The 23,871-nt window shown below is 36.2% G+C and overlaps 1 protein-coding gene across 6 annotated transcripts in view; it reads right to left on the reverse strand.

The window, feature by feature from the left end:
• The window catches only part of ANKHD1 (ankyrin repeat and KH domain containing 1), a gene marked incomplete at its 3' end in the record, with an annotated part of 115,029 nt that overhangs the window by 86,374 nt on the left and 4,784 nt on the right, over positions 1 to 23,871 (reverse strand). For all 6 annotated transcript variants that reach the window (XM_082454027.1, XM_082454031.1, XM_082454029.1 and 3 more), the window contains exons 2-4: positions 4,845 to 4,998; positions 1,154 to 1,310; positions 284 to 431 (exon numbers count right to left, since the gene is read on the reverse strand). In XM_082454027.1, the coding sequence (XP_082310153.1) occupies positions 284 to 431; positions 1,154 to 1,310; positions 4,845 to 4,998 (459 nt within the window). The remainder of the gene's footprint in view (positions 1 to 283; positions 432 to 1,153; positions 1,311 to 4,844; positions 4,999 to 23,871) is intronic.

Raw genomic sequence — 23,871 nt, forward strand, 5'->3', positions numbered from 1 at the left:
TATATTATTTCTAAAGGCAAGTTTAAAATATTATTATTATTATTTCTCTGTTTTTCTTATTCATTAGGACTATTTTTGAGTAAGCAAGCGGCAGAAAAAAACGGACCATGCCAAGTTGCATGTACAGACAACAAAAATTAATTATGTATCAGTTTCTATTTTACCTACTGCCAAAAAGGAAAGACCTTGGCCTCTAATGATAATTTCTTTTATTAATGATAAAAATAAACAAAACATCAAAACCCTTCCACAATTTTGATCACTAAAGATTATTTCTGCTTACTTGTGCTAATTCGTAATACCCGGCTGAACAAGCCAAACACAGCAGGCTTTCTCCTTCTTCTGTATGTTCATTTACACTTCTGCCTTCATCTAGCAATTTACGAACAGCATTCACATCCCCATCTGAACAAGCTTCCGCCAGACTGCGACTGAAAACAAAACCAACAAAGAAAGACTCAAGGTCCTATGATAACGAATTACATTAAATATATACAGTTAGTCATATATAGAAAAATGCTGATATGGTAAGAAGAAAATTATTTGAATATTTGTTTGCAATACTAATTTTTCATGTATGTGAACCAAGCCAGAAAGGCAATAAATAAATATGAAAACAGCTGTCATTTTTATCTTTCAAAATGTCCTAACATACTGTCATATTAAATTTTAAATGAACTTTATACAGCATTAGATGCACAATTTTTTAAACTAATGTAATGATTCCCAAAGACATTTGGGATATAATCCTATGTCTTAAAATTTTATTTGATAACAGTGAGGTGACTAGATGAAATAGAAGGTAAAAAATCTAAGTAAAATTTTTACTGCAGAATGACTAACAAAATCAGTGAATCTCAAACTTTAATGTGCATACAAATAGCCCATGTTTCTTGTTCAAAGGTAGATTCTGATTCAGTAGATCCAAGATGGGGCCTGAAATTCTGAATTTCTATGATGCTGACGCTGTTAGTCCATGGACCATATTTGAGTAACAAGGACCTAGATTATTGCATCAACAACCCATTTCATTTATTATTACTCAGGCAGTCAGTTTAGAGTTTCCTACTATAACCTTCAGAATAAGTAACTTCCTTAGAAATGAAAACCAGATATTGAATTGAATACCCAGCAGAAGTCATTAAACACATACGTGTCTACTTGTCCTGCATTGTGGCTGTTTTCCGCCCTCATCCGTGTCAGTGCAGCAGCAGCTTCATCCAGAGCACAACTTACTGAAGATGTCAGTCTTCGGAGTACCTCAGGATCTGCAAAGGCTTTACCATCAGCAGTTGACAATTTGCCAATTCCTTCAGTGTGCATCAATCAGTTCGGGGAAAGAAAAAGCATAAATGTGTAAACTGTAATTACATTTCTAAACACTATTCCCTAGGGCAAAATGGCATAATCTCCATTATGCAAGGCTGATAATTTCAATTTTGTCACTAATGTCAAAAGGCCATTGCATAACACCTATGTTTTACTCTTTTCATCTTTACAGTGCACATAATACTAATTTGTCCTCTACCTAACTCCAAACGTAACTTAACATGATGCTTACTGTAATGAATGAATGAGATTTCTATCAAAGTACAATCACAGCATAAGATCTCTAGTATAGGATCCTATCTATTTTCAGTAGTAATGAAGGGGCTATTCTGTAATATTACAACAAACAATCCAACAGTTTCTTCCTTTGATTGAACAGCCACCTAGAACCATTTTCTGGGGCAAGAGTGTAAATTAAAATAAATTAATTCTCATATTTAGTATTTACTATGTGCTTATTATGATGTGCCAGACATTAGGGGGACAGAAAGGAATAAGACATAGTTCCTGTCCTTACAGAGCTCACAATATGGTAAGTCTAAGTTGCCAATAAATCTTTTTCTCTAGATTCAGTGAGGAATCAGTGACTACTGCAACAAAATTTTGTTGATAATATCACCACCTGTTACCGCTGAAAATGAGAAACAGTCAATAAAATTTTATAGAACAAAAAAAAGGAAGGGGAACTTGCCCAATAAGATAAAAAATATATTGTGATGCTATCCAATTACAACAGTATGATAGTATGATTCTTGCAAAGAAAAAAGATAATTCTATCAAGGATATATAATAGAGGCAAACAAAAAAAGAACTTAGATCATTTGTGAATTCAATATATGATAAAGGTGACATTTCAAGTCAGTGGAGATAGGAGGGCTTATTTCATAAATATTGTTCAGAAACTGGTTATTTGAAAATTAGGTAAGATCTCAAATTCACACCATTTACAAAAATAAATACCAGGTAGACTTAAGTGAAATCTGAAAAGTACTATTATACTATGTAGTCTTTTTCTATTGCTGATGTAGAGGAGGTTTTTCTAAGCATGAGACCAAATCACAAAAGCTATAAAGTAAAAAATTAGTAAATGTGATATTAAACATTTTTAATTCCAATAAAAACTTCTATATAATTAAAGACACCATAAATAAAGTTAAGGCAAAATAAAAACTGGAAAAATTAACACCCAATGAATTTATATCATTTATAAAGAGCTACCGCACAACTCATTGATAATATTGAATGAACACAAACTATGAAATTGACCAAAAGACGACTGAGGAAAGCTGTTGATAGGAATGTATACTGGCATAAACTTGAGGGACCACTTTGATAAAAGTTATCAAAATTTTGAATGCAAAAATGTCCTCTGACCCAGCAATATCACTTTCTAGGAATCTGTCCTATGAAGATACTTGCACAAGCAAGTAAAGTTATAGATATACATGGATATGAACTACAGCATTATTTGTGATATGAAAAAAATTGGAAATAACGTAAAAATCCTTCAATAAGCCATTGGTAAAATAAACTGTGGTGCATCCAAGCAACAGAATATTATCTTACCCTTTAAAGAAGGAGAAAGAGCAACATATCCTGTTATGGAAGGATGGCCACAATAAATTAAGTGAAAAAAAGAAAATTATAATTTCTATAATATGATCTAATTTCATTTTTTAAAAAATCATGTATATTCAAACATATACATGTATTTATATAACTACAAGGGAAAGTCTGGAAGTATATGTAAACCTTTACAATGGGCAGGCTTTACAATCTACCTAATACATTTCATATTGTTTTAGCTATTTTATATATTATTTATAATTTAGAAAAGACTTTTTAAAAATTCTTCTTAATTTTCTTAATTTTCTTTAATTCTTAATTTTCTTTAAAAATCTCAAAGAATCTTAAAGAAAAAAATATTTTCAACTTCAATTTTTTTGGTTAAAATAGCATTAAGAATTCTATCTTCTTAAGAAGCCTAGTAACGTCTAACACATTCTCATAATTGAAAACAATGCATAAGTCTTAAATGTTACAGGCTCAACACAATGTCCAAAAAGCAAATGAAAATACTAATGCACAAAAAGAAGTATTCATTAAGCCACCTGACTTGCACAGGGCTTCAAAGGAGTACATCATTTTAACAAACATCTGACAATTTCTTTAGATAAATATCATATCCAACAATGCCTGGAGTTTAAATTGTCAAAACACAGAAAATTTTAAAATTCAGTAATTTCTGACACCTCCTGGAAGACATGATTTTCAAGGTTTATTTTCTCTCTCACAGTATAGGTAAGAAAAGCAAGCAATTCTAAGGTATCTTGTATAAGGTATAAGTATATAAGTACTTATACTTAATCATGAACCTAAAGAAAAATGCTCAATGTACCAGAAAAGAGCCATCCCTGAGTGAGACTCATGAGGTGGCCAGAAAAAAGAGAAATAGGTTTAAAATCCTTAATTAGGGGTCTTGGAGTAGTACTCACAGTATGAGTGAAATGTCAGCCTAAACTAGAGAGGAGATGTACTATCACCAATAAACAAAGCTTGGTTTAGGGAAGGAAAGTAACTTAGTCCAGAGAAGACATGGAGAAGAAAAACATTCCTAACATACTATATATGTCTTGGGACTTCACTGGTGGCACAGTCGTTGAGAATCCACCTGCCAATGTAGGGTACATGGGTTTGATCCCTGGTCTGGGAAGATCCCACGTGCCATGGAGCAACTAAGCCCATGCGCCACAACTACTGAGCCTGCACTCTAGAGCCCGCGAGCTGCAACTACTGAACCCGCGTGCCACAACTACTGAAGCCTGTGTGCCTAGAGCCCATGCTCCGCAAGAAGAGAAGCCACTGCAATGAGAAGTCTGCGTGCCTCAACAAAGAGTAGCCCCCACTCGCCACAACTAGAGAAATCCCACGCACAGCAAGGAAGACCCAACACAGCTAAAAATAAATTAAATAAATACATTTTTAAAAAATGGTTAATGTTACTGTATAGCAGGGAACTATATTCAATACCTTGTAGTAAACCATAATGGAAAAGAATATATGTATGTGTAAAACTGAATCACTTTGCTGTACACCTGAAACTAACACAACATTGTAAATCAACTATGCGTCAATTAAAAAAAAAAAGTTAGTGTTGAGCTTAGAAATCACTCACTGAGAACTTTCAACCAAGAATTTTTTAAACATAAAATGTGAACATTTTCTTCAGGAAATTTAAAAAAAAACAAATTCTACAGATTTCAAATTTTATATAATATATATAATTTGGGGATAATCTTTTATAACTTTGTATAGAGATGGAGTCTTGGGGTTTTTTTTTTTTGTCTTTCTTTTTTTCCAACCATGCCATGCGGATTGCAGGATCTTAGTTCCCCTACCAGGGATCGAACCCATGCCCTTGGCAGTGAAAGCGCAGAGTCCCAACCACTGAACTACCAGGGTATTCCCTGGAGTCTTTTAAAAAGATGAAAAAGAGAAAACAAAAAATAAAGTACCTGCTGCTTCCAGCAATGCTTCTAGTCGTGCCTGTGTCTCTGGATCCACAGTGCGTAAGTCTGCTCCTTCTGCAGTACTTGATAAGAATATCTCTGATGTTGTTTTCAGCACCGGGTTATCCAGATCTTCTTGGTCCAAAATAAATGATTCAACCTGTTTAGGAATTAAAGATGCAATATCCATGAAGCTGATCTTAATATTGTTAGAATAACAGCAATTTAAGGTAATATGACTTCTGATTTGGAATTCAAATGTAACCAAATAAATTATTGTAGAAACAGGGGGTTATGGGGAGGGACTTTGAGGGAGCCTCTGGACTATCTGCTTATCTTCAGACACGACTACAGATATAACCCAGACACACCAGATTCAAGTTTCCTGGAGAGCAATGAATCTTCTGTGCCTACCACAGAGCCTGAAAAGCAGCATTTTTAAAATGAAACAAGTACATCAACATAGCCCCTAGGAAGATGTATGCAGGAGTAGATAGTAAAAAGGCTAGATAGCATAAATAGGTCATTAAAGTATCGTTTCTCCTCTCTTCCAATTAATATATTCAATTCTGACAAACTAAAGAAGATTTAATCCACTGTCAAATATCCTATCCTAAGTGCTCTAGACAGGAAAACTCTATTAGGTTAGGAATCATAGCCATTTGTTCACTGCTCTATCCTCTGAGCCTATGAATACCTTGTACATAGTAGTTATTCAATACATATTTGTTGAAATGAATACTATAAGCAAAATCAACTTATGAAAATAAACATGCAACCCTCTAATTTCAAATCAAGTTAATTCTAAATTTTCTTACCAAATAAAATATGCACAACCTTTCTGGGAAGCAATTTGGAAATGTATATCAAAATGCTTTAAAAAGCACATGCCGTACATCCCTGGTGGTGCAGCGGTTAAGAATCCGCCTGCCAATGCAGGGGACATGGGTTCGAGCCCTGCTCCAGGAAGATCCCACATGCCGCGGAGCAACTAAGTCCGTGCACCACAACTGCTAAGCCTGAGCTCTAGACCCCGAGAGCCACAACTACTGAGTCTGAGTGCCACAACTACTGAAGCCCACACGCCTAGAGCCTGTGCTCCGCAACAAGAGAAGCCACTGCAACGAGAAGCCCGCGCACTGCAACGAAGAGTAGCCCCCGCTCACTGCAACTAGAGAAAGCCCATGTGCAGCAACGAAGACCCAATGCAGCCATAAATAAATAAATAAATAAATTTATTTTTAAAAAGCACATGCCCTTTGACCCAGTAATTCCATTTAAAAAAAAAATCTATCCTTAAAAAATTATCTGAATGCCAGACAAAAATGTGCAAGAATGTTCATTGCAGCATTAATTAAAATTCCAGAAATGAAGTGAAAAAAACTACAATAGGGGATTTGGTAAGTACATTTTGTACATTCACAGAATGGACCACTATGCAGTGATTAAGAACAATGTGTTTGAAGCATATTTAATGGCATAAGAAAACAGTCATAAAATTAAGTGAAAACCACAAGATTTAAAACAGTATGATCTTTATTTTGCTAAAAGTATGTATGTATCTGTATGCAAACATGAACATGAGTACTCATGTATATATAATCATGAGTACATATTTATATACCTATATATGTCTGTAGTATATAAATATGTCTGGGGCTTCCCTGGTGCTGCAGTGGTTAAGAATCCGCCTGTCAATGCAGGAGACATGGGTTCGAACCCTGGTCCGGGAAGATCCCACATGCCACGGAACAACTAAGCCCATGCACCACAACTACAGAGCCTGCACTCTAGAACCCACAAGCCACAACTACTGAGCCCGTGCACCACAAGAGAAGCCACCACAATGAGAAGCCTGCACATCACGACGAAGAATAGCTCCTGCTCGCCGCAACCAGAGAAAAGCCCGTGTGCAGCAACGAAGACCCAACGCAGCCAAAAATAAAATAAATAAAGTAAATTTATATTAAAAAAAAAAGTGTCTAACCAGGGAGGTTAACATACTTGTAGACAGATAGAAAAACAGGATCAGAAAGGTTAAGTACTTCTGCCAGCTAATAAATGGCAAAGCCAGGTTTCAAACATAGGCCATATAACTCTTAAACACTAGGCAACAGATACTACCTAACAAATTCATAAACAAAGGACCATAGTATTTGGACTACATTATTTGGAATACTTGACTAGTTGGTCATCAATTTTCACAATGGAGACCAAATAAAGATATCCTAATAAAGACAGTAAAATTAAAATGATGTGGATATAACAATATTTTATTATCTAGTGATGTACTTTATTTTTATAAAATAAATCTTTAACTTCAGACCCAGTAACATTGAGCCATGTACTATGTTGTAATACAGATGCTTTAATATATAATTACAGACAAAGATGTCATTCTAGATCAATGCCAGCAGACAAATGTAGACTACCAGTTTTCAAATGCTTTGAAAGGTAACTGCTTGTACAACAAAGAGTTTGTTGCAAGCGCAAGAAATTATTACATATTTGCCGATACATATACCTGCCAGTTGTAAGGACAAATAAAAACCACCATTCCAAATTCTGAAATTTATTAAATATGGTATTTAGATGTTAATATGTCTATTTTATAAGAAGCACTGGTCTGATGTAGTATTACACATATACAGAGACAAATACAGATTACATGTATTATGTAACTTTTTAAAAATCCAAGTTAAGGATTTCCAATTCTCTCCCGTTCATTCTCCAATATTTATTGAAGTCCTGTTTTGTTTTTTTTTTGAAGTCCTGTTTTATACAAAGTACAATACCAAGACAGTACAAAAATGTGGTAGGAGAAATGTCAAAGACACCAACAACTATCACAAAAGGCCTCCAAGAGAAATAAATGGTAAAACTATATGCATTAAAGAGAAATCACTTCCAGCCCCAGTAATCCAAGAAGACTTTGTACAAGAAGTAGCATTTGAGCTAGGCTTTGAAGGATGCAAAGAATTTCAATAGGTGGTCAGACATGTGGGTGGAGAGTAAGGGAATGAAATAAAAAATGGGCTTGAAGATGCACTTAGAAAGTGACGAATGATCCACTCTTAAAAAATGTAAGGTCCTTTGTACATTGCTAGTGGAAGTATAAATGATGAAGCCACTGTGGGACACTGTTTGGCAGTTCTTCAAAAATTAAACACAGAATTACCATATGACCCAGTAATTCCGCTTCTATGTATATACCTAAGAAGACTGAAAACATACATGTTCATACAAAAACTTGTACATAGAAGTTCATGGCTGCATTATGCATAGTAGACAAAAAGTGGGAAAAAACCCATATGTCTGTTAATTAGTAAATGGATAAAAAAAATGTGGTATATCCATACAATGGAATATTATTCAGCCAAGTACTGACACACGCTGTAACACTGACAAACGTTGAAAATATCATGCTTAGCATGCAAGAACACATAAAAAGTCACATATTGTACGATTCCATTAATATGAAATGTCCAGCACAGGCAAATCCACAGAGACAGAAAGAAGATTAATGGTCTCCTGAAGAGTCAGGAAAGGAAGAATGGGAGTGACTGCTAACAGTATATATTATGAAATTATTACCACAATAAGTTTAGTTAACATCTATCACCTCACATAGTTACAATTTTTTTTCTTTGTGAGAATCACTTGAATTTTCAAATGTAGTTCTAGGCATTTTATATTTAAGTTCTGACCCACAAGATCAAATTTGAAATATCTGTAACACTTGTGGGGAAAATCTTAAGTTCCCAGAATAAGTTATACATAACTATACACATAAATGACTTGAATATATTTGTGTCGATTAGATGTGCCAAAAGGCATTCAATTCTCATACTTTTTTGTCCTACTTTCCATAAACTTTTAAAAGCCTGTCTCAATGTGGATTCAATAAAAGGATAAAATATCCAGTTATGCCTATTACTTTGGGACTATTTGGGGGATTGCTTCTGGCAGTTCATAACTATCTTACCTGATAAACCTGCTGAAACACATATTGTTGCAATGCCGATTGCAACAGCATTACCTCAAAAGGTATCTGGCCAGTCAAGATGGAAACCATTTATAGCTACATGGAAATAGTAAGACCAATACCATACATTTCATATAAAGGCTCAGTGATATAACACCAAAAAAATGTCTAAATAATAGATAAGTTCAAAGTAATATTATATCTAATGAAATTAGTTTTCATCATGCAAATGAATATATAAGGCTCATAGTTTCCTACATACAACTAAAGGGTCACAGAAATTTCCTTATTGCTTAACGGTAGTTACACAGCTCATCTCTATCCAGCAGCTACATTCAGCAGCAAACATAAAACATCAACCTATAGTGGTACTGTTTTTAACCAATGGCAAGAAAGTTTATTTCAAGTCTTAAACATGGCAGATTTTTTTTCCTACTTCTGATTAGGTACAAAAATAAAACATGGAGGAAAAAGAATGAGAGGAAATCTGGCCCACAAAAAACTACCTGTTTTTTCCCTTATAGGTTATCTCTTCTAAAACGCTAAAGGCAAACTCTTTATGTCTTCCTCCTCAAAAGTCTTTTTTCTCCCTCCTTTCTTCTAAAAAAAATGTGTGGTTTTTAGATTCAACTAGAATTTAAACAAAGGTAGAAGGGAGGAAAAGGGGGACAAGCATTTTGTCCCATATGACATTTCAAAATGAACCACTGGATGGCAATAGTTACTAGGGAGAATAACCACAGACTCAGCTATTACCACCAAAAAAAAAAAAAAAAAACAACAAAAAACCTCAGTCACCCTGGCCAAAATCTAATTAGGAAAAAATCATTTATTAACCTAGCTATGATTTGGCCAAAACTCACTTCCACCAAGAAACAAACAAACAAACAACAACAGAAAAACCCAAAATTTCGGGACTTCCCTGGTGGCACAGTGGTTGAGAATCTGCCTGCCAATGCAGGGACAAGGGTTCGAGCCCTGGTCCGGGAAGATCCCACATGCCACGGAGGAACTAAGCCTGTGCACCACAACTACTGAGCCTGTGCTCTAAAGCCTGTGAGCCACAACTACTGAGCCCATGTGCCACAACTACTGAAGCCTGTGCGCCTAGAGCCCACGTTCCGCAACGAGAAGCCACCGCAATGAGAAGCCCGCGCACCACAACAAAGAGTAGCCCCCTCTCTCCGCAACTGGAGAAAGCCCGCGCACAGCAATGAAGACCCAACACAGCCAGAAAGAAAAAAAAAGAATCATCATCACTCCCATGAATTCCAACTAGAGCTATGAGAAAGTTCAAGAGGAAGGCTAAATCTTTATTTTTCACCACCTCTTCTTATAAACCTTCAAAAATAAAGCTTCCTCAAGAAATTCAGATTTGATAATTAAAAAGGAAAAGCCAAATAAAACATTTAAACATCTAAAAAATATATATTTTTAAAATGTACTTGCTATTATTTTTCTTCTCTCTTAGTTAACATTTGGAGAGATAAACATGTCTTACCTTTCCCCACCCAAAGTCTTTAAATCAGAATCATACCAATTTTAGAATGCAGGTAGCTTACTACTGATTTCTACTTGGAGCAGCAAAAAGGATGGGTCAGCATTCCAAGAGATAATTACTGAAAGACATAGTAATTCCTTTTTGCAAAAAATGTGTTACTCCAAAGTTTCAACAGTTGCATCCACCACAAACATGCTCCAAGATCCACTCAAAAGGAAAAAGTAATACAGATGCAATTTGAGACCAAATAATTATAAATTTAGGAACGAGTTTTGCTGATACTGTAAGGCCCAATATAATCAGCAACAACATCTGGAAGTAATGAAATGCAAAGGCCATATGCCTCATCGTAAAAAGTGCTCAAGTTTCTTTCTACAAGGGAAACTGTATGCCCAATTTCAGATCCACAATCCTCTTCTCAAAAAACATAACTGTTACCTTGGGATGTCTGAAGTTAATTAGTTTAAACAGCACAAGAGAGAACCATCAGGCTTTTCCTAATTCTCAGTTAAAGCTGGAGAAAATTACCTCCACTTTAGTCAACTACAAAAACTTCATTTCTAAACCATAGTTTTAATACAGAATCTATTATTTTTTGAAGTTTCTAAACATGGGAGAAAGGAAAGGCTTTTTTTAAAAAAAAATAATAGTTACCATTAAGTGCATTTTCCATATATTATTCCACTCCATCATCTTTACTACTCAGTGAAGTAGATTAACATCTTCATTTTAACTGAAACTCAGAAAAGTTAAGTGACTTACCCAAGATCACATAACCACACAGGTATCTGAAGCCATGTTTCAGATTCCAAAGCTCACACCCTTTTCACCACACCAAACTGTATTAAGTGACTCTTCTAAACAGTGTAGTATGACTAAAACAAATGCGTACTAACCAATGAAGTAAACAGAGAATCTACAAGCATCATGATGTTGCAGTTTAACAATAACAGCAATGTCAGGAAAAACCTTTAAATTAAATTAAATGTAATAGATTATCAAGCCCACAAACTCCTCTCTGCCAGAGTTCTTAGAGAGACAGACAAATCATGCTTTATATAGTAATTTCTGGCAGTACAACTACATTATTTCTGACCAACATACATACAACAATTTGTGCCACAATACATTTAAAAAAAGAGAAGACTCCTCACATATTCATTAGGAAAGTCACAAGGAATGAAGAACCTGGCAATTAAGTCCAAGAAAATCTTAATGTTGAAATGTTATTCTGTATTTGCCCTATCATAATAAATGGGTAAGACTGAGGTTAGAAAGAAGTCCTGGCTTCTGCTCATTACCCTAAATAAAAAAATAAGCATCAAACACACCAAAGAAATACTTAATTTTAGTAAGTTAAAAAGAGCCTCAAACACCCATAAACCTCCAATTCATACCAATAACGGGAGGAGAGCATAATGACTAAGAGCAAGGACTCTTAGAACACTAGCCCACTGTTCACAGTGCCATCTTAGCTAACTCTTTTTACCGTTGTTAGCCTCATTTTCCTCAGCTATAAGATAAGGATAATAGTAGTAGCTACATCACAGGGTTATTGATGATTAAGCAAGATACTATATCTAAAATTGTACCAACAGTGCTTAATACATGGTAATCACTCAACAAATATTAGTTATTATTACTATTAATATTACCATTACTACTATTATTAAGGTCATTTTGTCTAAGGACCTTGTGTTCCTATACTCTTACTCTCTACTCCACAAAAATATAAAACCCATTATGTTGTCTTAGGCTAACAAGTAATCTGAGCATATTAAACACTATACATATATTCAACATACATTGGCTTATTAAACCCAACATTTAATAAGCACCTACTAAGTGCCAGACATTCTACTGTATATGGGAAACACAAAAATAAATAAGACATGATTCCTGCTCATTAAGGCATATAATCAAATAAATGCAATAAAGTACTACAGATGCTATTTAACAGGGAGTTATATACAGACAACATGGGAACACAGAGGAAGGAAGAAATGGTCAATTCCAGTTGGGGTAGTAATGAAGGAAATCAGAGGTGATGATCTGGAACAAGAAGGTAACCAACTGGATGGAGAACGGGGCCATTAGTGACAGCTGCAGTGTAGAGTAGTAGTTATAAGCATGGGTTTTACATTCCAAGAAACCTGATTCAAATCCTGGCTCCATCACTAGATGTACAACTTTGTGCATATTATACAATGTCTCTAAGCTTCAGTTTCCTCATCTGTAAATTGGGAATAATATCACTTTCTTCATATGGTAGTTGTAAAGTTTATTTAAGAACATAAAGGTAAGCATTTAGTCCAGTGGACAATAAACACTCAGTATGTAGTAGTTATTATCATGATTCTAGAAGCCAAAGCAGTGAGAGGAAATTACTTGGGACGTTTAATAGCTTGATATGTTCAGAGAACTACAGCAATTTGGTATGGCTGGAATATAAAAAGCAAATAAAGTAGGATACAGCAAGGATAGAAATAGACAGAAGCCAAATCCTAAATAACCTTGTATGCCATACCAAGGAATTTGATTTATTCTTTATCTAAGGAATGGGAAGCCTTTTTGCCAAAGGAGTGACATGATTGAACTGGCATTAGAGAACTTACCGTGATAGCAGGGTAAACGAAGAATTAGAGGTATAATCACAGAAGTAGATAGAGCCAGGGATTACTACAATAAGTTCAGGTGAAAGATGGCTTGATTTACAGCAGAAGCAGTGAGAATACAGAGAAAGAGACAAACAAGATGCTAAGAAAGAACCTACAGGACTTAGCACCTGTTTGGATGTGTGTGGTAAGAGATAGCAGATGCAAGCTTCAAGGTTTCTGACTACACTGACTAGTTTTAGGGCAATGCAATTTACAAAGGTAGGGTGGGTAAGGGATAGGGGTAGAAGGGGAAGGGATGAGTTCAGTTTTAGAATTGTGAATCTGAGATGTTTATGGAACATACATACAGTAGGCAGTAGGAAGGGCTCTTAGCAGACTGCTAAAATAAGTGAGAGAGGGAAGCCACACGCATATCTAAGAGAAGAATGCTCCTGTGAGAGCCAACTGCAAATGCCAAAGGCTCTGGAGCAGGACATGCTTGGAGAGTTTATAGAACATAATGAAGCAGTTGTGGTTTTGCTCAAATATCTTATGCTGATGAACTTTGTATCCTTTCATTTTAAATCATTGCCCCTTTAAATCTGTCACTTAAAGTCCATCAAACTCCTGAATTAAGACATCCAAACATCAACCTTTATAGTGATCATCCAACTAACACAGGGCAATGATCCACATATTGAGTTTAGGATCTTGGACTGTCACAAGACTAGGAAAATATTAAATGAGGTGATGTAATTAAGGTACACATGCCTAGAACACATACTCAAATACAATTTGTTATTATGTAAAACTAGTTTAGAAGGGCAAATATAATTTGAATAAATAATTTACCTTGTTTTCACATTCCCTGAAATGTTCACGTTCCTGAAAAGCCTAATGTCTTTAAAGGCAGGGACCACATTTTTTCATCTTTGTAATCCCAAAGCCCAGCACTAAGCTTAACAAATAGTAGATTCTAGTTAAATTATTGTGGAATCTACCCTACGATACCAATCAGAATTCTTAAACAGAGTGCCAAGGACTCTAATCTCTGAAAGATATAATTTTATTATGCAAGATGTCTGTTCACAAAAAAGAGGCCCTACCCCAAACTAAACACTGATTTTCCTCTGTAGAGAATGAGAGCATGCTTTCAACAGATTAACAAGGAGATAATACATAGTAGTAAGTACTTTTGATACTGTTATCATATTATTCAAAATTTTGTTGGGGGGGGTGGTAATAGGTCAAATACATGCACCTGATGTAAGTATAGCCTTAAATAATGGTCTCTTCAACCTAAAAGAAAATAAACTTTTCTTTGTTAACTTGTCAGTCAAGTCTCAAGCAAAACAGGTACTAAAATATAGTACAGATTCTCACTATTCAGAGTCAAAATAACTAGTAAATTAAAATAATTGGGACCATTTGAGCAGTAACATCCAAGATTTGTTTTTGCAATTTAATCACACAGGTGATAACACTGGCTTGGGTGTCAAGCTAATTGTGTGTTACTCAAATATTGAATTCTCACCTCCTAAGCAATTGTTAGAAGATACTAGATGCAAAAACTCTAGTTGCTATGTTTTATATTTTATTCCACTTATCCATTTGTTTATTATCCTGGAAAAAGAAATTCTGTCCATATTCTTCTTGCAAGCTATATATAGTCCACATCAGATGTACTTAGACTACAACTACCCAAACGAAATCACCTCCTCCCTCTTCAGTTTTGTCTCCTCTCAAACATGTATCCAGGCTTTGTCAGGGAGGGGATGCATAAACAAACAAACAAACACTACAACAACTTCCTCTTCTGGTAGCCTAGCAAACACAGGTTTAAATCATAAGAGTTCCCAACCATCCACCTTCAGTGTATACAAGAGGGGCAGAAATTTCAAGAAATGGAATATTATTAATGGAGATGGGGTGGTTTTCGTGTGTGACCACAAATTCTGTACCATATAAAATACCCTCTATTATATATACCTCTTCCGAAGACCAGATGAAGAGCACGAACATATCCAGTAACCCAGAATAGCCAAAAGAATCTTAAAAAAAAACAAAATTGGAAGACTTACACTTCCCAATTTCAAAACTTACTACAAAAAACTACAGTAATCAAGACAGTATGGAACTGGCATGAGAAGACATATAAAACAGTGGAATAAAATAGAAATAAACACTCCAGAAATAAACCATCACATTTAAAGTCAACTGATTTTTGAAAAGAGTGTCAAGACAATTTAATGGAGAAAGAAATATCTTTTCAACAAATGGTGCTGGGACAATTGGATATCCACATTCAAAAGAATGAGGTTAAATCTCTACCTCACATCTTATATAAAATCTCAAAATGGATCAAAGACCTAAATATAAGAGCTAAAAGTATAAAATTCTTAGAAAAAAAGAAGAAAACAGGTGTAAATCTTCATAACCTTGGATTACGCAATGGTCTCTTAGACACGACACCAAATGCACAAGCAACAAAAGAAAAAATAGTTAAATATAAAAATTGGGCCCAACCAAAATTTAAAATTTAATGGCACAGGACCTCCCTGGTGGTGCAGTGGTTAAGAATCCGCCTGCCAATGCAGGGTACATGGATTCGAGCCCTGGTCCAGGAAGATCCCACATGCCGCAGAGCAACTAAGCCCGTGCGCCACAACTACTGAGCCTCCGCTCTAGAGCCCGCAAGCCACAACTACTGAGCCCGTGTGCCACAACTACTGAAGCCCGCGCGCCTAGAGCCCATGCTCTGCAACGAGAAGCCACTGCAATGAGAAGCCCACACACCACAACGAAGAGTAGCCCTTACTCACTGCAACTAGAGAAAGCCCGTGTGCAGCAATGAAGACCCAACACAGCCAAAAATAAATAAATAATTTATTAAAAGACTTAAAAAAATAAAATTTAATGGCACAATCAAGAAAGTGAAAAGATGGCCCACAGAAAGGGAGAAAATATTTCCAATTCATGTATCTGATAAGGGACTGGTATCCAGAATACGTGTTTTTTCCTAAAAACAAACAACAAACATGATTCAACAATAAAAAGACAACCCAACCAAGAAATGGGAGAAAGATCTGAATAAACATTTCTCCAAAGACATACAGATGGACAACAAGCACATGAAAAGATGCTCAACTTCATTAGTCATTGGGGAAATGCAAATCAGAGTCACAATGAGGTAAAACTCCAGGGGCTTCCCTGCCCTGGTCTGGGAACAGCGCACATGCTGTGGAGCAGCTAAGCCCGCGAGCCACAACTACTGAGCCTGCGCTCTAGAGCCCACAAGCCACAACTACTGAAGCCCGCACGCCTAGAGCCCATGCTCTGCAACAAGAGAAGCCACCACAATGAGAAGCCTGCGCACTGCAACGAAGAGTAGCCCCTGCTCGCCGCAACTAGAGAAATCCCACACACAGCAACAAAGACCCAAGGCAGCCAAAAATAAATAAATAAATTAATTAATTAAAAACAAAAACAAAAACAAAAAACAACCAAAAACTCCATATCCACTAGCATGGCTATTTAAAAAAAATATGTTAGCAAGGATGTGGAAAAATTGGAACCTTCATACACTGCTGGGAATGTAAAATCATGCAGTTGCTACAGAAAACAGCCTGGTGGTTTCTCAGAAAATAAAACAGAGTTATAATATGATCAAGGTTTCACTCCAAGGTATACACTCAAGGGAACTGAAAAGATATCGTCATAAAAAACTTGTACACAAATGTTCATAGTATCATTATTTACAATAGTCAAAATGTGGAAATAATCCAAATATCATCAACCAATGAACAAAATGTGGTATATCCACAAAACATATTATCCAATTTAGTACTGATACATGATACAACATGTAGAAATCTTGAAAACAATATACTAAGTGAAAGAAGTGAGGCACAAAAGATCACATATTGTATGATTCCATTTATATGAAATGCCCAGACTAGGCAAATCCAGTGAGACAGAAAATAGTGATTACCAAAGGCTGCAGGGACAGCAGAATGGGAAATGCCTGCTAATGGGTACCAGGTTTTGTTTGGAGGTGATGAAAATTTTTTTAAATAGATAACGGTGAAGGTTGCACAACTTTTTGAATGTGTTAAGAAACCACTGAATTGTACAATTTAAAGAGTGAATTCTATATTATGTGAATTCCATTTCAATTTTTTTAACTTCGGGAATTTGAATTTGAAAAATACTTTGGAAATTTATTAAATTTCCTATTTTGATAAATGCACTGTGGTTATGTAAGAGAATGCCTTTGTTGTTAGGGAAGATACACTAAAGAATTTAAGGGTAAAAGAGACAGGATGTATGCAGTCTACTTTCAAATGATTCAGAAAATAAATTACTTGTCTGTCGAGAGAGAGAGGAATGGGACAAAATGAACAAAATTGGTCTGTCTAGATAAAGGATATATGGGAGGAGTTCTTTGTACTATTCTTGCAACTTTCCAGTAAGTTTGAAATTATATCAAAATAAAATGTAGCAAAAAAAAAGAGAGAATGTATCCAATATAATTGGACTACTGCCCCTTTGGAGATTTGCTCTTTGATTATGACAGTCTGTGTCACATATGTTACTGAATTTATCAACTGCACAATTTTTAAAAGGCCAAAACAGAAATGTAGAGATTTAGCAGAATAGGTAAACACCAGGAGAAAATCAATTAGAAGCTGATAAGTGCTGGAAGTACTTTCAAAGTGTACCACTCAAAGTATCAACTGACACGGCCAAACCTTTACTTTCTGACTCAGATTTCATAAAATGCCTATGTGAAAACTTTTAAATTCTACATCATTAAAGAAAATACTACAGGTTCATTTATCTAGACTTAATACCGGATTGAGACAATTTTTCCAAAATGGAACTCATCCCATCTCTAGTGATAAAAAGGATAAAAAGTTATTCTTCCTAGCATTTAATCAACATGTGAAGCATCATGATCAATCACCAATTAGTCAATATGAGGACAAACAGGGAAAAAATAACGATTATATTACAGAAACATCTACTTAGGGACTTCCCTGGTGTTCAGTGGTTAAGACTTCGCCTTCCAATGAAGGGGATGCGGGTTCGATACCTGGTCAGGGAGCTAAGATCCCACGTGTCTCGTGGCCAAAAAACCAAAACATAAAACAGAAGCAATATGGTAACAAATCCAATAAAGACTTTAAAAAAAAAAAGAAAAAAGAAACATCTACTTAGAACACAGTATTCCATGTGAACTGGGTTCAATGGCTTCAGGGAGGACATCAGTGAGTGCTCAGTCTCTTCCTGTCATAGAAGCTTTCAAATGTTTTGTCAGTCTCAAGCTTTTTGATTTGCTAATATCTACTGTGGTGAAACAATTATGTAAGATTTGTATTCAAACTTGTTCTCATAAAGCAATCTATAGATTCAATGCAATCCCTATCAAAATCCCACAGCATTTTTTACAGAAATACAAAGACCCATCCTAAAATTCACGTGGAATCTCAAGGAACCCTGGCTAGTCAAACAATCTTGAAAAAGAAGAACACAGTTGGAGGATTAATACTGCTTGACTTCAAAACTTACTACTAAAGCTACAGTAATAAAAACAGTGAGATACTAGCATAAAGTCAGACATATAGACCAATGGAATAGAACAGAGAGCCCAGAAAAAACCCTCCCATATATGATCAATTAATTTCAACCAAGATACCAAGACCATTCAATGGAGAAATTACAGTCTTTTCAACAAGTGGTGCTGGAAAAACTGGATATCCACAAGCTAAAGAATGAAGTTAGATGCTAACCTTACACCAAAAACAAAAGTTAACTCAAAATGGCTCAAAGACCTAAATGTAAGAGCTAAAAGGATAAAATTCTTAGAAGAAAACATTGGGAAAAAATCTTCATGACATAGGATTTGCCAACAACTTTATGGATATGAAACCAAAAGCACAGACAATAAAAGAAAAAACCAGATAAACTGAACTTCACCTCAACTAAAACCTTTTAAGCACGAAAGGACAACAGAGTAAAAAAGGCAACCAATGGAATGTGAGAAAATACGTGCAAATTATACATATTATACATATGATAGGGATTAATATCCAAAGAACTCCTACAATTAAACAATGAAAAAACAACCCAGTTAAAAATGGGCAAAGGGGGAATTCCCTGGTGGTCCAGTGGTTAGGACTTGGCGCTTTCACTGCAGGGGCCCAGGTTCAATCCCTGATCAGGGAACTAAGATCCCACAAGCTGGGCAGTGTGGCCAAAAAAAAAAAAAAAAAAGAGGCAAAGGATTTGAATAGACATCTCTCCAAAGACGATACACAAATGGCCAATAAGCACATGAAAAAGATGTTCAACATCATAACCACACCCATTAGGATGGCTATTCTCAAAAACAGAAAACAAGTATTGGCTAGAATATGGAGAAATCAGAATCCTTGTGCTTTGCCAGTGGGAATGTAAAATGGTACGGCTGCTATGGAAAACAGTATGGTGGTTCCTCAAAAAATTAAAAATAGAATTAACAGATGATCCAGCAATCCCACTTCTGGGTATATACCAGAAAAGCAGCAAAAGCAGGGACTTGAACAGGTATTTATACACCTATGTTCACAGCAGCATATTCACACCAGCCAAAAGGCAGAGAAGCAATCCAAGGGTCCATCAACAGATGAATGAATAAACAAAATATGGTATACACATACAATAGAATAGTATTCAGGTAAGTATCACACATGCTGCAAACATGGATGAACCTTGAAGGCATTATGCTAAGTAAAATAAGCCAGTCACAAAAAGTAGAAAAACTGTATGATTTCACTTGAGATACCTAGAGTAGTCAAAATCATAGAGAAAGAAAGCAGAACTGTGGTTGCTAACGGGCTGAAGAAGGGAGGACAGGGCATTACTGTTTAATGGGTACAAAGTTTCAGTTTTGGAAGATGAAAAAGTTCTGGAGATGGCTGGTGGTGATGGTTGCACAACCATGTGAATGTACTTAAAACCACTTTAAAATGGTTAAAATGGTAAATTCTGGACTTCCCCAGCGGTCCAGTGGTTAAGACTTTGCACTTCCACTGCAGGGGGCGAGGGTTCAATCCCTTGTCGGGGAACTAAGATCCCACATGCCACATGGCATGGCCAAAAAAAAACAGGTAAATTTTATGTTATGTATATTTTAACACATTTTAAAAAATGGTTAAAATGGTAAAATTTTGTTATCCTTGTTTTACCACAATTTAAAAAAATTGTTCTCAACCTAACTGTCCTCATTACAAAGCATCAAAACTTGACAATTTAATAAACTGTTCTCCTGTTCAACTCTTTGGTTCTTGGGGCTAATCCCTGGGAGTGTACTTGCCTTTTTCTTTTCAAAATGCAAACTAACGCAGTGAATCAAACCACTAGGATACAGTGGGACATCTACTTTAAAAAAACAAACAAACAAACTCTTTCTACTAATGAAAACATCATCCATTAAGGGAAAAACTTTGTGAGAACAGAAGGATGTATAGGGGAGGAAGAGCAGAATGTGTTCTTTGACAAACTGTTGCTAAATCTCAGCTTATCAAATAAAAAAAAGCTTTATATACAACTTTACTTTCCTCCTGATTTAGGTAATGTTGACCAGAAAAAAGGTAAACCAGTCAATCATCATAAGGCAAATGATCTTTATTCATAGGAACCATACACTGTAAGTAACTACCAATAGAATAGCACACAGATTTTAATTTTCACAAATTAAAATCAATGTTTCCCATAGTGGCAAAGGTGCAAAGTTGGGTATATGCCTTCCTATATTGGTACTTCTAATATTTCTTAATTCTCTTAAAATGAATAATAATAAGACCTAAACTTTCCGAGTTTAAGTGCAATTACAAAATTACCTTAAAGTAGTGTTCCTCCAATACTCAATGGCACACCTTTGACTGCCTTCTTCTTTTTTTTTTTAATTATTTTTTTAAAATTTATTTATTTATTTTTATTTTTGGCTGCCTTGGGTCTTTGTTGCTGCATGCGGGCTTTTCTCTAGTTGCCACGAGCGGGGGCTACTCTTCCTTGCGGTTCGTGGGCTTCTCATTGGGTGGCTTCTCTTGTTGCACAGCACGGGCTCTAGGCGTGTGGGCTTCAGTAGTTGTTGCACTCAGGCTCAGTAGTTGTGGCTCGCGGACTCTGGAGTGCAGGCTCAGCAGTTGTGGAGCACGGGCTTAGTTGCTCTGCAGCATGTGGGATCTTCCCAGACCAGGGCTCGGACCCGTGTCCCCTGCACTGGCAGGCGGATTCTTAACCACTGCACCACCAGGGAAGTCCCTGACTGCCTTCTTAATATATTGATTGATCTACATGGCAGTCACCAATTTCATAATATAAAAGTTTTCCAACAGGGTCAACTACGGATTAAATGCTAGTTTGAGAAGGCATTTCCTAAGCAACTAATTAAATTCATGAATCAGAAGAGAAACAGTCAGCAGGACAATATAGCAGTTAAGATAACTATAATGGGAGTCACATAACCTACTTTCTACTATAAATTAGCTGTGTGATCCTGAGCAAGTCATTCAGATCAATGGTTCCCAGACTGTTGAGGCTTTACCCAGAGTCCTAACATGAACTTTCCAATTTGATATTTTGTCAAACACAGATATTTAAAAAATTAATTTCATAATAGTTGGAAGGGCATTATCTCAAAATAGAAACAAGTGAGAGGACTTCCCTGGTGGCGCAGTGGTTAAGAATCCACCTGTCAATGCAGGGCACACGGGTTTGAGCCCTGGTCCAGGAAGATCCCACATGCCGTGGAGCAACAAAGCCCCTGCGCCACAACTGCTGAGCCTGCGCTCTAGAGCCCGCAAGCCACAACTACTAAGCCCATGTGCCACAACTACTAAGCCCATGTGCCACAACTACTGAAGCCCGCACACTTAGAGCCCGTGCTCCCTAACAAAGACAAGCCACCGCAATGAGAGGCACGTGTAATGCAACGAAGAGCAGCCCCCGCTGGCCTCAACTAAAGAAAGCCCGCACACAGCAACGAAGACCAAACGCCGGCAAAAATAAATAAAATAAATAAATTTTTAAAAATCATTGTTATAAAAAAAAGAAAAAAGTGGGAAAAGACAGCTTTATGAGAAATTCACTGCATTATCCTTACTTTTCTCATTTCACTATAGATCTATGAAAACTTCAACAGGGATTAAGCAAGAATTTATTGGAGACACAGCATTGGCAACCAAAAACTGCCTAGTTCTTAATCAGAAGACGCAAAATAGCAGCATGAGTTCTGGATTCAAATCCTAGCTTTACCACTTACTAGCTGTATAACATTTTAACCATTTTTTTGTTTTTTTGTTTTTTGGATTCATCATTTCTCTGAACCTACACTTATGCATCTATAGAAATGTAGATAATACCTACTTCAAAGGGGTGTTGAGTGATTAAACAAAATAACCAAAATATATAGTATGGTACTGGAATATAATAAGCATTCAATAAATGGTAGCAGTTACCTAAAAATGAGATGAAATAGGATTATCACCAGGATTCTATGACTTTGTAGACAAGCAACAGGAGAGGAAAATTGTAAATAATAAGGTCCAAGAAGATAGATATATTGGAACAGTTCATTTATAGTGGATTGAAAAAAGAAAAGAAAAAGAAAGAAAAGAATTTATTTTATTTCTTAAAACTTTGGTTCTGTAGGAAGGTAAATTTGGGCAAAAAAAAAAAAAGTAGACACCTCATTTCTCTTCTTTTTCCTTGCCAACTCAAGACTAATACTTTTTAAAAACTGCTATTTTATTTATCTTAACTCTCATTGAATCAGAAGGCCAGAATTGATTTTCAGAGGTCATCACTGTACTACCAGATAGGCTCAGAAAAGAATGTGCTTAAACTCATCTCCAATGCTACATTCTTAACATGTTTTATCACTTTTGATTAGATAAAAAGTCTAAATTCTTCTCAAATTCACCATTTAAAAATCTCACATGAATAGTATGTTATCTTTTGTATAACAACGGGGAAAATAAAACTACATATTTGTATTTCCGTAAAGAAATTCTGAAAGGACATTAAGACATTAAAAGTGTAAAGGGCAGGGGACTGACTTCCTGGTGGTGCAGTGGTTAAGAATCCCTGCCAATGCAGGCGACAGGGGTTTGAGCCCTGGTCCGGGAAGATCCCACATGCCGCGGAGCAACTAAGCCCGTGCGCCACAACTACTGAGCCTGCACTCTAGAGCCTGTGAGCCACAGCTACCGAGCCCGTGAGCCACAGCTACCAAGCCTGCGAGCCACAACTACTGAAGCTCATGTGCCTAGAACCTGTGCTCTGCAACGAGAAGCCACTGCAATGAGAAGCCAACGCACTGCAACGAAGAGTAACCCTGCTCTCTGCAACTAGAGAAAGCCCGTGCGCGGCAACAAAGACTCAATGCAGCTGAAAATAAATAAATAAATAAAAATTTAAAACTGTAAAGGGCAGGATCCTTGGGAGCAGGAGTAAGGTCAAGACTTTTTACTGTATCTGCCTTTATATTAGTCTTATGAACTGTACAAATGTAAATCACCTAGGAAAATGTACTAAATAATAACCAAAAGAAAACCTCTACATACTTCGAGTTTCACAAAAAGGTTTTCCTCTACCCATACCTAATCAACTCTGTTTCGACCCACCATTCATATAACCAAACTCACCAACGAATCATTTTATGTAAAGTCTTAAGGCTTTATAGAATGAAACTTGTGCAAGGCTGATGCTCATGCAATATAAAAAATTGTTACACAGGCTTCCCTGGTGGCGCAGTGGTTGAGAGTCAGCCTGCCACTGCAGGGGACACAGGTTCGAGCCCTGGTCCGGGAAGATTCCAGATGCCGCGGAGCAACTAAGCCCGGGCGCCACAACTACTGAGCCTGCATTCTAGAGCCCATGAACCACAACTACTGAGCCCATGTG

This window comes from Balaenoptera physalus (assembly GCF_965194825.1).
Source record: "Balaenoptera physalus genome assembly, chromosome: 3".
In the NCBI taxonomy this organism is placed as follows: Eukaryota; Metazoa; Chordata; class Mammalia; order Artiodactyla; family Balaenopteridae; genus Balaenoptera; species Balaenoptera physalus.